Source organism: Tursiops truncatus, chromosome 1 (assembly GCF_011762595.2).
Source record: "Tursiops truncatus isolate mTurTru1 chromosome 1, mTurTru1.mat.Y, whole genome shotgun sequence".
Classification (NCBI taxonomy): Eukaryota; Metazoa; Chordata; class Mammalia; order Artiodactyla; family Delphinidae; genus Tursiops; species Tursiops truncatus.
The window spans coordinates 138,947,728-138,963,140 of NC_047034.1; the positions used below are offsets into that span (position 1 = coordinate 138,947,728).

Consider the following 15,413-nt stretch of genomic DNA (forward strand, 5'->3'; position numbering starts at 1 on the left):
TGATAGATGATTAACAACTATTTTTTAAAAAGTAAAATAACGACATTAATAATAACATGTGGCAACTAAGGCAGAGCCAAGGAGAATGTGTTTTCATGTTAGAAAAAATGCTTCCCAAGTCCATTCTGTTATGTCATGTGAACGTAATATGACTCCCACATGGATGTTCTCTGGCAAGGAGCTCACAAGACAAAACCATGTTAGACAGGTAACACATAGAGACTGAGTGTTCTTCCCTCCAAAGGAGGGCCTTCCAACATATGTTATTTTTTCTAATCAGATTACATTGGTCTATAATAAAAGCTAGAACAAGCTGACACACATTAGAAAAGACAGTGTAAATATCGCACTGAAGCCATCTGAACTAGCCTGATATTTTTTAATCATTCTGTATTAGCTTGCTGCATCTTAAAACATTTTCTTTCAAATCAAGTCACAGCTGTGTGTACTTTAGGCTGTGGCCATCATAAACAAATATGAAAAGAGGCAGAGTTAAAACAGATCAATACCAATGGTTATTCATTAGTCTGATGTAATCTAACACAAATGACCATTAGGAGACTTGTGAAGAAATCAGAGAAGCAGAATTTCAGATATGAGCTTCTGCATAACTGAATGACAGCTCTGTATTGCCTGTGGTCTAGTTTGGTCAAGGTTATAATGTTTTTAGGAAGCCAGTCCTCCCCACAAGTGGCTCTTGGTAAGTGAAGATAGTAGAAGATTCCCGGGTATGGAGAGCCAGACTTCTATGAAATATATTCAAAGATGGTAAAGTGAGTACCCGCCTCTTCTACAGTAGAATTGAAGACATATTACCAGGGAAACTCACCTCTCATCACCCCCACCACTTTCTGGTTTAAATCTTTTGGCAAGGGAAGCGTTCCCATTTGTACTGTCTGCTCCCATTCCTACTCCTTTCTCTTTAAATTCCTCATCTCTCTCTAAACACCTGGAGTTATCCCCATGCTTAGTTCTAAAAACCAATCTAGTTATTAAATTATCAATTCCATAAATGGCAAATTTGGTAAAATGAAGTTACTTCATTTAAGGAATGCCATAGTGGAGTGGCTGGATGTTCAGAAGGAAGCCCAGGGAGTGCGCCTGCTCTCACGCTGAGACGTTGTGCAATGAACAAGATCTCCACGGTGGGGGCAGTGTGGAGTTGTACCTTCTTTAACACTCAGCTCACTTGCAGCTTCATTTTCTCATTGTAACAGTTGTTTGCTTGGATAAGAAAAATCTGGGCTAGTGATTCCGCTGGGGACACAGGTCAAGAGGTAAATGTCAGCTGGGATGGGGGGCAAGCCAAGCCTTCAGAAGACCTCTTGTTGAGCACCTAGAACTGGGGGATCTGTCCAGATTAACTGTGGAGCTTTTCCAGAACAGCACGAACTTCTTCTGGACGGTAGTTCCAAGGGCCAGGTTTACCCTGCAAGAAAAATGAGTCAGCATTTCCAGATTTCCACCTTGCAGGAATATGTAGGTCTGGAGCTTAACTGAGAAATCTGGGCTGGTGATACACATGTGGGAGTCATCAGGATGGTATAGTCAAGGCAGGCACCCATGAGGTGGTTGAGATCACCCGTGTGGAGTGGCACCAACACTTAATGGGAAGACTGGACAGAGAAGCAGGAGGAAAACCAGAGCAGGTAAAGTGAATAGTTTTAAAAGGAGAAAAGGGGTCTATACAAATAAGCTTCTCTTCCACAGTCAGACCTTCAGACCAGCCTTATCTACTTCTCCACCTCTCATCAAGTTCTGCCCACTCTGCATCAAACTACCTCTGCCTCTCCAGTCCCACAGCCCCAGTTCAGCCCTCTTCATCTTCTGTTTGGGCAGCTGCCACACCTCCCCCCACCCCCAGTCCTCAGCCCCTGCTCTCTCCAGTCCCTTCTTCACCCAATAGGCCATGATCTTTCTAAAGTACCGATCTGATTGTGCCTCTCCCCTGCTCAAAACTCTTCAGTGGCTCTCTTTTGCCCTAAGATGTAGGCCAAACTCCTTGGTCCAGAATGAACCCTTTGTAACAGAAGTGTCCCGGATTCTCCATTCACACCCTTCCCTAATGTGTCTCAGTGCCTCTCCCCACCCTCTCCCCTATATTTGCAATGGTTTTCACTCACCATGTTCACGTGGCTGGCTTCAGTTGTCACCTCCTCTGAAAGGCCTACCTTTCCCCGACATTCAGAAAATTTATAGTCTGAGAGCTAAATCTGTCCTGACGTCTCACACCCTTTCATTTACATATTGTCTGTGCTGGTTTTGTGCTATAACAGCAGAACTGAACCATGTCGGCAGGGATTATTTGGCCCACAAAGTTGAAAATATTTACTATCTGACCCTTTACAGAAAAGCTTTGCTGATCCCTGTTCTGGAGTCTCACAGCACTCGGGCCAAGTTAACGTTCTATTTGTGTCTTCCTTATCACCTCAACTGTGAGCACCTTGAAGTAAGATGTGGGCCATTTTAAATTTGTGTTTGTGTTTACAGCGCTTTCCAGGGTAGGGACTCGGTACCTAGCTTGCCTCAATCGTGCCACTTTACTACCATGTCACAGGAGAGAGGAAAGGAAGAAGGACCTGAATCCTCATGCTGTGACCCTTAGCACCCTGAGGATTCATCTGCAGGTTGTTGCTTGTTTCACCCGTGTGAGTAGGGCCTGTCCGACCACGTGAACATGGTGAGTGAAAACAGTTGCACTGCGGCATGATCGCGAAGGGTGTGAATGGAGAATCGGGGGCACTTCCATTACAAAGGGCAGAGGAGCATCCACGTGACTGGGCTGCATGTGCTTGCCAAGGCTTGAATCCCTTCAGCAGCTATAAAACTTAATTTCCATCCTCTCAGGGGAGGCTACCAGTGCTCACAGGGTTGGAGGCTATGCTTACTCCCCTCACCCTCGCCAGGCTGGAAGCACTGAAGGGTGGTGACACAATCACCAGAAAAGAAGCCTGGACGTAATGCCTGTCTCGAATTCCTGCTTCAGCATTTCCAGCTCCTAACTGCAGAGTTGGTTCTCTTCTGGCCTCTACACCCCCTTCCACGTTCAGGCCTGTCTCAGGGATTAGCAGCTTCAAACCCTGCCACTCCTATCCCATCCCAGAGGATTTGGAATTGAAATCAGAGCCTGTGCAGTGTGGCCTTGGGCAAGGCAGTTTCCTTCTCTGAGCGTTGATACAAAGTCCTGTCTTTGTCCTCGCCCTCCCTGGCGCCCTGCCCCCGGTCACCACCTTGTACAGGATCCTGCCGTCCTGGAGCACGTACAGCCTCTCAGGCAGCGCTGCGTAGAGCTGACTGCTCTGGTTCTTCATTGTGTCCACCACCACGGGGCACTGGGGGCTCCTGTCCAGCAGCAGGCGGGCTGCCCGCAGGCGGTCCTGGAGATGCTGGTGATTCTTGATGTCCACGTTGTTCTTAAAAGCCCAGCCATCTGTAAGAGAAAGGCCGGACAGCAGCCCCACAGGCATGGCACCTACTTCCTGCCGGCCAAATACACCCCCGCCACACACACTTTTAACTGAGGGTTGCAGATGGAGGACTTCTCCACTTTGGCACTATTGACAACTTGGGCTAGATAATTCTTTGATACGGGGGCTGTCCTGTGTGTTGTAAGGCACTGAGCATCATCTCTGGCCTCTACTCACTAGATGTCAGTAGCGTCCCCCTGCCTTCAATTCGTGACAACCAAAAATGTCTCATACATTATGAAATATCCCCTGCGGGACAAATATAACCCTCAGTTGAGAACCACTGCTGTAACACCGTCTCCTCCAGGAAGCCTTCCCTGACACACCCAGCTGTGTGATATTGGGCGAGCTCTTTAAATTCTCAGTTTTCCCATCTGTTAAATGGGATTAACAGAACCTACGTTGCAGGTGGCTGTGAGGCTTACATGAGAGAACATTGCAGAATTCCCAGTACTCTGCCTGGTTCATAGTAGATGCTTGAAAGATATTGGTTTGTTTTGCCTCACTGCCCCCAAATAGCGGACGGGTGGGAAAGAAGCTGGTTTTCTTTTTTTTTTTTTTTTGCAGTTTTCATTCTATACTGCAGGTATTCTACTACTTTGCTCTGGAGATGCCCCACCCCCACCCCCAAACCAAACCCATTTAAGCTGCTTCACTTTAAATGGAAGGGGATTTTCAATTGGCCTCGTTTGCGAGGTGCCCATCTGCCTACTTAAAGAGAGGGTACTCATTAGCTAATGGGCCCACAGGTTGAAAAAATAACCATAAACTGCTACTGGCCTTGCCCTTCTACTTGGGTAGAAGGTTCTTTCAGAAGCCACGTGGCTTGCATTTATACTAATAGTTGCCTCCCAGGGTAATATAAGTTGCTGAAGTCCATCAGCAGAACTGGCCCCACCTGCTCCATGCTTCCGAGTCCTCTCTGCTTAGTACCTTTCCCCTAGGAAACCCAGCTTTCAGGAGAAATTTCTCAGTGGCTTGAGGTGGACAGCCCTGGGTCCAGGAAAGGGTTAAACCTGCTAGTCTGATTCCAGGAGAATGGGGGAGGAGACAGGTATCAGGACCAGAAACAATTTCTGGGAGGATCCAACCCCTTTTGTTGCAATGTGTACTTTTAGAGATCAAAGCGGGATCCTCTACCACCTTATTACTCCAAGTGTGGTCCCTGCGCTAGCAGCCTCAGCACCACCTGGGGAGCTGCGTAAAAATGCCGAGTCTCAGGCCCCTCCGCAGCCCCACCGGGCCAGAATCTGCATCTTTATAAGATCACCAGGTGACTTAAGTGCACTTTAAAGACTGAGCAGCGCTGACCCCACAGGTAAATCAGCTTCGGCAGCGCTTTGGCCATCAGCTATGAGAACATCAAGGCATCGCCTCTTCTCAACGGTGGAGACCACAGACACCTGTAGGTGCCCAGGGTCTCTCTCTTTACTTGACGGCAGCTGCTCTCCCAAAGCGTATTTAACAAAGAGGCACATTGTGCTTGCCTTTGCTCTCCTGATACCTATGCTGTTTGTTTTGAATTTTATTTTGGAAATGTTCAAATATACATAAAAGTAGAGAGAACAGTTTAATGAATCTCCGTGTACCTGTTACCCTATGCTAATATTTTAAGTTGCCCCAAAGCCGTACATGAGGCTAGAAATGGGCAGCTAAATGAACACAGTGTTAGGTTGAAAGCAGTTCTCCAACCTCTGGGTGCATATGAACTAAGATGCAGTGGGCCTAGGGTGGGGCCCTGAAATACGCATTTCCAACAAGCAACCCAGTTGGATCAGACATGAGGAATCTAAGGACCACGCTGGGGAAAGGGCTGCTGGACCAGCTTTGCTGAAAACGAATCAATAGCAATCTCTACACTTACAACACGTGGATAAGCCAGCAAGGCTAATACTGGCCTAAAGGCTCACTTATTCACCCAACTATTACTGAGCACTGACTCTGTGACATGTACTGTGCCAGGTGCTGGGTGACAGATGATCAAAACAGCCTCTCATCTTGTGGGGAGATGGGTGAGTAAATGACTCGTCCCCCTCAGCCACATGAGCCTTCTTGCCTTCTCCAATCTCTGGGTTTGAGACTTGGGCCAAACTCATGTGTTGAGTCCCCATGAAAATCAGGGAGACAGGGATGTGTCTGACCGTCTTATAAAGTTCAAGGGGCTTAGACCAAGCTGTAGAAGTTTCAGGAAGGGACATGTCTGCCCATCGTAAGGAAGGACTTTCTCACAAACAGAGCTGTGCAGCAAAGGAACAAGATTTCCCATGAGGTAATGAAGATGAGTCATCACCTATGAGGGGCTGAAGAAAGGATCCCAGCCCCAGGTAGAAGCTGGCCCAGAGCAGTGGTCCTCAAAGTGTGGTCCCCAGTCCGCAGCTTCAGTGTCACCCGGAGCTGGTTAGAAATGGAAATTCCCAGGCCCCACCCCAGATCTAACTCAGACTCTGGGGTGGGGTCCGGAAGTCTGCTTTAACAAGCCCTCCAGGCGCTTCTGGTGCTCACTGACGCTTGGGAACCACTGTCTGAGATGAAACAAAGTCCCTTTGATCTTGGAGAGGCTTGGAATGGATTTCACAGGTTGCTATAGAGCCGCCATTTCACTTGTGACATTTCAGGTCTAAATTCCTTGTGACTGTGCTCATATTAGCTCCTCTCCCTTGGTTTCCCTATTTATCCATTCAGAATGTTAGATGCTCTCCCAGCTAGACCTGTCGCTCCAGGTTTTCTGCTCTGTGTGCCTAGTTGAGAGCACAGACTGTGGAGTTAGCGAGTGGTGGGTAAACCTAGCAGGGACTGGGAGATGGTAGGTCCTCAACAAATAGCGGCTCTTTCTCTCTCTCCTCCTCTTCTCCCTACCCCCAACCTTGAGCAAAGGGGGGAGAGAGAGAGGGAAGAGGTGGAGGCAGGCAATCTTTCTTTTTTACCTGATGCGTGTGCTTCTTCAATGTAAATGATGAGAAAATCTGCTATGGAACTAAAATCTTCAATAAGTCTCTTGAATTGGTCAAACTTGAAAATAAATGAAGGTCAGGTGCAACTTCCAAAATTCAGCACCAGTGGCCTGTTGCCTGAAACAAATAGAATCACGATCACCCAATAATCGACACACAGCATTTCTTTTGCAAGCACCATCTTCACTCCCGCTTTCATTCTATTACCTTTATTTCCCCTCTAAGATGGAGCCAGGGCACAGTGCGGGATGGAAGCCTGGAGCGCGTGATCTAGCAGAGGCTGGAGCCAGTTTACTCCACTCCAAAATGAGGGGATTCTATCAGGTGGTCTCAGCAGACCACCTGCGCTCACTGGGTGGTAATTAAAATAAGGACAAGGAGAGTCCCTTTCATGCGGTTTAGAAGGCAGGCACACATCTATTCTCTCATTGATGTAATCAGTATACTACAAGGTGGGTGATTTTTTTCCCCTGGTTTATAGCCTGGCTCCATGTCACACAGCAGGTCAATGATGGAATTAACATTGTGGCTTCTACATTCTCAATTTGGTGCTCTTTCCATTCAAAGCACCTCAGTTTCCTCACCCACAAATGGACATAATACTTACCTTATAGGATTGTTCTGCATCTTTATAAGATCACCAGGTGACTTAAGTGCACTTTAAAGACTGAGCAGCGCTGACCCCACAGGTAAATCAGCTTACCTTATAGGATTGTTCTAAGGATTAAATAAGTTAAAACAGAAAAGGGCTTAAAATGGTGCCTGCCCATAGTAGGTGCTCAATAAATGTAAGCTCTTATGTTCTTAGCTCTCATCTCCTCCCTGTGAAGTGGGGAGCAGTGGAGGAGACTCCACAAAGGGGAGTGAAGCGTGGGGACTGGCCACATAATGGGCTGGGCCAGGGCAAAATGAAAATGCAGAGTCCCTTGTTCAAAAAGTGGGAGAAAGTGCCGTTAAATACATTAAAATAGAAAGTTTTCTTGTGCAGTATCTCTCTTGCCCTGGCATGCTGCTTTTCAGTTGCTGTTTAATGTCATGCTTCCCTGGACACAGGGATATTCATAGGGCGAATGCAGACTCTCACAGTCACCCAGGAGCCCCCAAACTCTGTGCACGTGTGTATGTGTGCTTGTGGCTGCTGGCTACCAGCTTTCCTTTCCCTCCAGCCACCAGACCAATACACCATGCCCCAGCCAGGAGCACAGAAACTGAGCCAGACATATCATCTTCCTACCTGCCATCACCCCAACCCACAGACTATTGCAACCTCCATGCAGGGACATGCTAGGTACCTTGATGAGGGGAGAGGGGGCAAAAAGCTTCTCCCGCCAAGTCACCCCCAGTCACTTGCCAAGTTGCTTCATGGTGCTGTCAGCCCAGGCTAGGGATGACCACCTCCACGCCCTAATATGAGATGCGGTGGGATGCCCACACCTGACCCTAACCTTTCCCATACCTTGGTTCAGGCCCCCTCTGGGGCCAGAAGGTGGTAGCAGTCACTGGGTGGGAGCAGGAATGAGGCTGGATAGGCTGGGGCACTGGGAGCGGAGGAGTGGGGCTTAGAGAACGTGTTGGGGGCAGGGAGGCTGTGGGAAGCAGAAGCCTGTGTGAGCCAAGGCTCCAAGTGTCCAGGGCATGTTCCATTGTGGAAAAGTCTTCTCTTACAAAATGCAAATTAAAGATAAAGCTATTGGACTTCCCTGGTGGCGCAGTGGTTAAGAATCTGCCTGCCAATGCAGGGGACACGGGTTTGAGCCCTGGTCCGGGAAGATCCCACATGCCACGGAGCAACTAAGCCCGTGCGCCACAACTATTGAGCCTGTGCTCTAAAGCTCGTGAGCCACAACTACTGAGCCTGCATGCCGCAACAAGAGAAGCCACTGCAATGAGAAGCCTGTGCACCGCAACAAAGAGTAGCCCCCGCTCGCTGCAACTAGAGAAAGCCAGCACGCAGCAACAAAGACCCAACACAGCCAAAAATAAAGAATAAAAAAATAATAAATAAATACATTAAAAAAAAAAGATAAAGCTATTAAGAATTTCAAGACAGCTACTGCAGAGCATTCAGCCCAAGCTCAGGGCCCTTCTGAACATGGCACCCTGTATGATTCATTAGTCCCGCGCCCATGAAGTCAGCCCTGGTGGGAGTCTTCTGTAACTCCCCCAGTCTAGACTGGGGGTAACTCTAGGGAGCGGCTAGCACCCTGTGGCTACTTATGACCAAAGCTGACATCGCTGAACCCTTACCGTGCACCTATTAGATAGAGCATGGCAGGTCCCGCACTGTGACATGGCCGGTTTGTGTCTGTATCCCCCAGGCTACTCATTGCACCTGAGGGTAGGGCCTGTCCCTCATTCTTCTTCATGTCCCCAACATCAAGCACACTCTCATTCCATTACAAGCATTTACTCAGCGCTCATAATGCGCAAGGTTCTCTGCCGCACACTGGGGGTTCAGCAGAGAGCGAGAGCAGCAGGTCTCTGCCTGCATGCAGTTGGGGTTCTGTTTAATGGGGAGACAGGCAGGAAGCAAGCAAAAGCATCAATGAAGTAATTTCAAGTTGTGATAAGTGACACAAAAGAGACTCTAAAGGAGTGACCTCCTTGAAGACAGGTGGGTCAGGGGAGGCCTCTGAGGAGATGCCATGTATCCTGAGAAACAGGGAAGAGCCAGCTACATATGGGCAAAGGCAGGAGAAGAGCATTCCAGGCAAAGGGGCTCCATGTCCAAAGGCCCAAAGAAGAACAGAGCTTGGTGTGTTCAAGGACCTGCAAGGCCACTGTGACTGGAACCAGGCCAGGGGCAATGAGAGACGTGACTGGAGAGGTAGGTATGGGCCAAAGCAGGCAAGCTCTCCTATGCCTTGTATAGCAGCTGGATTTTCTTCCAGGTACAAGGGGACATCATGGAGATAAAGTAAGGATGCTGGATATTTGTTGCAATTTTGGCTGCTCAGTCTCTAGCCCTCCTTCCTCCTTGGAATTTATATTTTGTGTACTATTAATGGGGGGAGCGTGCCCAGCCTTGGTCTGTAGAAGGCAGGGGGGCCAGGTCCATTCTCGCTCCCAGCAGCCAGGGCACAGGCAGTGACCCAGGCTGATTGGGCTCTCTCACATAGCTCTTTGATTCTGGAGTTATTGAGATGGTAGAATTCTTCCACGGCCCAGTGGTAGCGCCCCGTCAGGGATGGTGGAGTCCTATAGTGGTGACGAATTCCCATGGCAATCACAGTGACAGCAGCTTCCAGGCCCAACTCTTGATGCTAAAAGATGGTCCAGGCCCAGTGCTCCAGCTGTGGTTGATTCTGGGGAGCCTGCAACATCTTTCTAATACACTTTGTACGTGTGTAAATGTGTATGACTAAGAAAATCAGAGTGAGTTTCTGTTGCTTGCAAGGCAGAACTCTGACTGCTACAGTAGGCTGTGAGATGAAAAGTGGTCAGCTTACACTTGAAGATCACTCTGGTTGCTCAGTGGCAAAAGGACTGAGGGTGAGAATGGAGGCAGTTAGCAGGGGTTGGTGGAATCCACATGAGAAATAATGGGAGTCTGGGCTAGTCTGTGTGCAGTGGGGAAGGGGAAAAGGTAGAACTGACAGGACTTGTTGATGGATGGGGAGTAGAGGGCATCTTAACTCACTTGTGGTTTATTGGGTTAGTTATTCCCTCACCTCATTCTGCAAAGGATTTGAAGCAGCTTATACATATAATAAATAAAATTATTTATTTATACATATGATAATAAAATATCAAATAAAAATGTAAAAACACCATGGCGCTCTGAGAGGCACAGAACAGGTCTCACGCATTCATTATAACTGAGCTAGTATTTGACTCCGAGTTTCCATGTGGCCAAGGAAAAGGAGAAACATGATTACTTATATATTCCTCATTTTTCAGTACCTGAGGAGGAAGCAGGCCAGTTTCTCTGGAGATACAAAGCTCTCCTCGTCCTTGTCTCACAGATTTCCTCATAGGAGGCCCTAGGAGGCATTGAGAGGGCCTCCATTGGTCGCATCCTCACCCATGTGCAGGGTTTGCCCAGGTCACAGCAGGAGAGGCTCAGAGGCCAGTCATGGCCAAGTGACTGGCCACTGGCCTCCAGTGACCCCAGGGAGTCACACTTCAGATAAGAACAGAGGAGATTTAAGGTCAGGACCTGTGCAAAACGTGAGCTGTCTGGAATTTTGTTCTCAACTGGATAAAAAAAATGCACCATCCACTGGTTAGGACACTGGAAGAAGCAGAGCCATTTGTTTAATTATTTATAGTGTGTCTGGGTGCAATGGCCAGTAGGGAGGGCAAAGTTTAAACTTAGTTCCCTGCTTTCCTGCTAGCAGAGAGAGGAAGGATGGGCGCAAGTGGATGGCTGTACTGGGGGCTGGCAGCCTGCCCATGTCCACAGGCCGCAGTGCAGAGGACACCAGTTCAAGAACATCAGGCAAGACTGGCAAGTCCAGTTTGTTTGCATAAGTGGGAAAACGGCTCTGTGGTGGCACTAGACTCGAACCCACCATTGGTTAGCTTACTGGTTGACCCCCAAACCAGTAAATCAACTCTCTACGCCAGGCTCTCTCAGCAGAGAAAGCTAGCTTATAGTTGACCCCTCATAAGTATACCTGGAGAGATTCTAGAAGATTTTAAATGGGGGCTGAAATAAATCCTGTTTCAGATTAGCTGCTAGGTTCCAAGAAAAGAAATCATCCGGACTTGCCTTCTACCCCAACGTGCCAGTTAATGTTTTGCGGTACATGTGTGTCTGAGAGTGTGTGTATGTCTTGTGTGGGCACATACATGCAGAGGATAAGAGGAGGCTGGGAATTTCTCTGAGCCTCTGTTGTTTTATCCAACAACAGAATGTACACTAGCTGAGAGTCCTAAGGCTCAAGTCTGGTTCTCACTCTACAAGAACTCTCTGTGTGACTCTGAGCAAGTCCTTTACCTTCCTGGGCCTTTGCATCTGAAAAATGTAAAGGTTGCTTTAGATTATCTGTAAAGAGTTTTCCAGACTTTCCAGTCTGTGGCTCTCAAATGAGTTCATTTTTATACCTAAAGCATACAACAGAGCTTTTTAGTGAACTGGTGGGTTTCCAAAACACATACAGGATGTCTTTCTAATAAGCAGAACTGATCATGTTAACTTCCTGCTTGAAAATCTTTCTAGAACTCATCAATACAGGATAAAGGATACCCTCTTTGCTAAGACGCATGAGGCCCCACAAGCTCTGATCCCTGATGGTGTCTCCAGCCTCATTCTTCACCCCTTCATACCTCCCACACCCCACTTCTGCCAAACTGACTGAAGCCCCTCCACATATCAGACCTCTGCTGCTCCTCCCCTCTGCGTGGCTCTGGTCACCACTCTCCTCTTCCTCACCCACCTCAAGGCTTCGGTCCCTAGACCATCAGCTCACCATCCTCTTCTCCAGGAAAACTTCCCCTGGCCACCTTCCTACCCCACCTGACTCCTCCCAGAACTGCTGGGTCCCCTTTCCCGCTCCATCATCTCCCTCTGTGAGTCATGAGATCTTCCAGTTGTGTTGATTTCTGTGTTGTCAGTATCTATTATTTCAGGGGACTCTGGGCCACTGTGCTGAAAGCCAACTCTATTTTATAAATAGAGTTTTCTTTTGTCTCTCAGACTCCCTCTCTCCATCTTCAGTTTCAGGTGTAGCAGCAGGGAGCAGAGACAAATAGAACAGTCTTTAAAACGTACACTGGAAAAAAACAAAACGTACACTGGCTCACTGGAAGGTAAACAGTTAAAATAAGCAAGTGAATGCTGTGAGTTGGCCGTGAGGCAAGTTGGCTTTCATGGAACCGATCACTAGACCGTCAAAAGTCAGCAAATTGGCCTGGTTCTATCACAGCGCTTGGCACGAGGCAGACGCACAGTAAAGATTAGCTATTACTCTCATTGCTCTTATTATCAGTGGTCACTTAGTGAATGTTTATTGAATAAATAGAGGTCATTTCAGCACAATGGTTTAAAGTCATCAGCAAAAAACTCTTCCCCTTCCGTCTGATTGCAACACTCTTTTCAAGCTATAAAAATCTTACTCATTCTTCAAGGCCTAACTCCAAAGCCACTTCCTCCAGGAAATCTTCCAAGCCCTGCAGGCAAAGTTCATACCTTTGTCTGCCCGCCTCACGGAACTGTACGGATTTGTTTATTACATCTGTCTGTTCCGTGGAACCATACGTTCCTCAAGCAAAACAGCAAGCTCTTTCCTAGCTCTGAGTCCCTGGCATCTAGCTGAGGGTCTGGCTCATAGGGAACGCTCACAAATGTCTGTTGAGGTGTATTGAAAAAACAGGGTGAAGAAGCCCTGATTCTGGGTCTGACTTGGTCTCTCACTGGCCCTGTAACCTTTGCTCTCAGTTTCCTCCATTTCCGTTTTAAAATGAAAACATTGGATCAGGTCAGCCTTTCCCAGAGGTTGTTCTTTGGAACCAATATGATGATGATAAGATTTTCCTCTGGTGGAGAGTGGGGAGTTGTATGTGTATGTTAGGAAAATTGGTCAGTGCCGTGTTAAAGTTTTTTCAAGCTTTGTTTGTTTTTAAGCTTCAGGGTGTCTTGGAGCCTTTTATATGTTCATGTGCGCGATGAACTTCCGGGAGGAGAGTATAGTATGCAGTGTTTCCCAAACTATTTTGACCAGAGAACTCTATGTAGTAAAGCACATGTGTGGGATTTGGGTTCCAAAAAACATGCTTTGAAAATCACTAGATTAGCCAGCTGCCTCAGGGGCCTTCTCTACTCTGCTGTGTCTATACCCTGAGAATTCAGAGATGAATCAGACACAGCCCCGTCCCAAGCCTCCCCACTGGGCGGAAGGATGACACTTGAGCTTCGGTAGCCGGGTGCTGGGTAGGAAGGATCAATGTCCAGGAGAGATGCAGGCAGAGATCCATGAGTTCAGAAGGGAGGGAGAGCAGGCCTCAGTGAAGGGATCTGAGCTGGCTTCACAGGGAGAGGCATGAGAGCAGGACCCTGACGATGAGGAATGCTGGTGACAGAGGGGAAGGGCCAACACCACCAGCAAAGGCAAAGAGAAGGGAAAGCACAAGGGATGTAAAGAACCAGCAGTTCATCTGGAGGCAGTGGGCCTGAGGGGAAGCCTGCAGATGAAGTCGGGAAGAAAAGCTGGAGTCAGATCAGGAAGGACCTTCAGCACAAGGCTGAGCCTGGGTTTCATCCCAAATGCAGATGGGGGCTGCTGAAGGTTGGTGAGCTGGGGCACCAGTCATCCAGGAATGTGCTTATGGAAGGGGAAGCTGGCAGCCATCCACAAGTTCGGTGGGAAGAGATGGCAAGACGGGGAGGAGGAAGGACAAAAAGGGAAACCTGACCAGAGAGGCCTTTAAGAACCCAAATAGAGCTGGTTTGCCTGGAAGAGAGAGAGAGAGAGAGAGAGAGAGAGAGAGAGAGAGAGAGAATCTTCAACAGATATTTACTGAGCAACTACCATGAGCCAGCAGCAGCCAGGGGGACCCAATAGTGAATTAGAGGCCTGACCTCCACCTGCACAGAGCTTGCAGGCTAGTGAAGGAGACAGACATTCATCAAATACCCACACATAATTACAAACCACAATGGGTGTGATAAAGAAAAGTTTAGGATGTTAAGCATAGAAGAGGGAGTAGGCCAGGGGACCGGGGGTTGGCTTGTCTCAGGAAGTGTCACTGGGCAAGAGTGGACCAGGTGTGGGGTGGGGGGTAGGGTGGGGCGGCAGTGAAGAGCATCCCAGGCAGAGTGACTGTGCAGTAAGAGAGGTGCTGAAGGAGCTGACAGCCAGTGTGGAAGGTTTGCGGTTTGATTGCCTGGGAAGGGGACGATGCCACTTAGAAGAACAGAACCCAGGAGAGGTGCTAGTTTCAGGAAGTGGGAAGAGGACAAGAAGCCAAAACAGAAGCAGCTGGATTAGTAGCATTCAGGCTTTCCAACCCACCTGCCCACCCCCATCAAGCACCCCCATCCAAGCACCTCTCAAGCTTGGACCAGCCTCCTGACCTTGCATGAAGTCCCAGATGTTGCACCTCTGTCCTGACAGGCGGACCACGGGGCAGTTTGGGGCTCGACCCCCTTGCTCCGTCATGTCCTCCAGTCGCTGCCAACGGACCTTCAGGATGAACCAGAAATACTGGGCACTGAAGAAAGTGGGTATCCAGTTTTCATAGGAGAAGTGGGGATTCTTGGCCATGCCAGTCTTCTCACTCATGGCCAGGATGTTCTGCTTGACCCTCCTGGGAAACAGTGTCAGAAGCACTTTGCCCATGGCCACGTGCAGGCCCACCTGAAAGAGCACCCAGAGCCTCTTCAGCCACAGCCCTGGCAGGGGCAGCCCCATTGTGGCAGAGCCAGAGCTGGCTCTGAGGCTGGTGGGCAGAGCAGAAACCGCCGGGCCACAAGGGGTGGAGCTGAGCAAAGGTGCAGGGTAGCAGCAGCCAACCCGGATGTGAAGAAGGTGCCAGGACAGAAGGTGTTTGCCTTCCTGTCAGTGGAATGGAAAATTCCAAGCCAGGTGCTAAAGGTCTGTTCTAATGATCATTTCTGATTCTTTGCCTTAGCCTTTGAGAGATACTTGGACCGGGAAACTTCAGGTCTTAAATTCTCCCTCTGATAAATTTTAAAAACAAACACTTTAAAAGGTCACACTTAGAGGGACTCTGTGTTTCTTTAGAAAGGCTCTGCTATAAGTAAGTTCTAATGTTAAGTAGTCTTTTAATAACGTCAATTGTTCTTTCCTACTGAAGGATGCTTTTCCCACTCACAGCTTCTAGCTGGTGGTTGAGAGTTTCTGGAGGCATAACCCTTCCCAGAGGATCTGGGTCTGGAAGCTCTCCAGGTAGACAGAACTGGGAAATCTGGAACTGCGCCTCCACTTAGCACTGGGGGTAGAGTAATAAATACAACACTCTGCTCTCGGCAGGGTGCAGTGTAGAGCAGGGAAGGGTCAAGTAAACAGAAAATTACCATTTAGTGTGTTAA

The 15,413-nt window shown here is 48.4% G+C and overlaps 1 protein-coding gene across 1 annotated transcript; it reads right to left on the reverse strand.

Moving 5' to 3' along the window:
* Window positions 1–360: 360 nt before the first annotated feature.
* On the reverse strand, window positions 361–14,818 carry DIO1 (iodothyronine deiodinase 1). The gene is made up of 4 exons (XM_019937759.3): window positions 14,436–14,818; window positions 6,392–6,535; window positions 3,231–3,430; window positions 361–1,429 (listed from the first exon to the last, which is right to left on the reverse strand). Exons 1-4 carry the CDS (start codon window positions 14,770–14,772, stop codon window positions 1,361–1,363), a joined length of 750 nt encoding a protein of 249 aa, XP_019793318.1. The 5' UTR covers window positions 14,773–14,818; the 3' UTR covers window positions 361–1,360.
* Window positions 14,819–15,413: the final 595 nt, after the last annotated feature.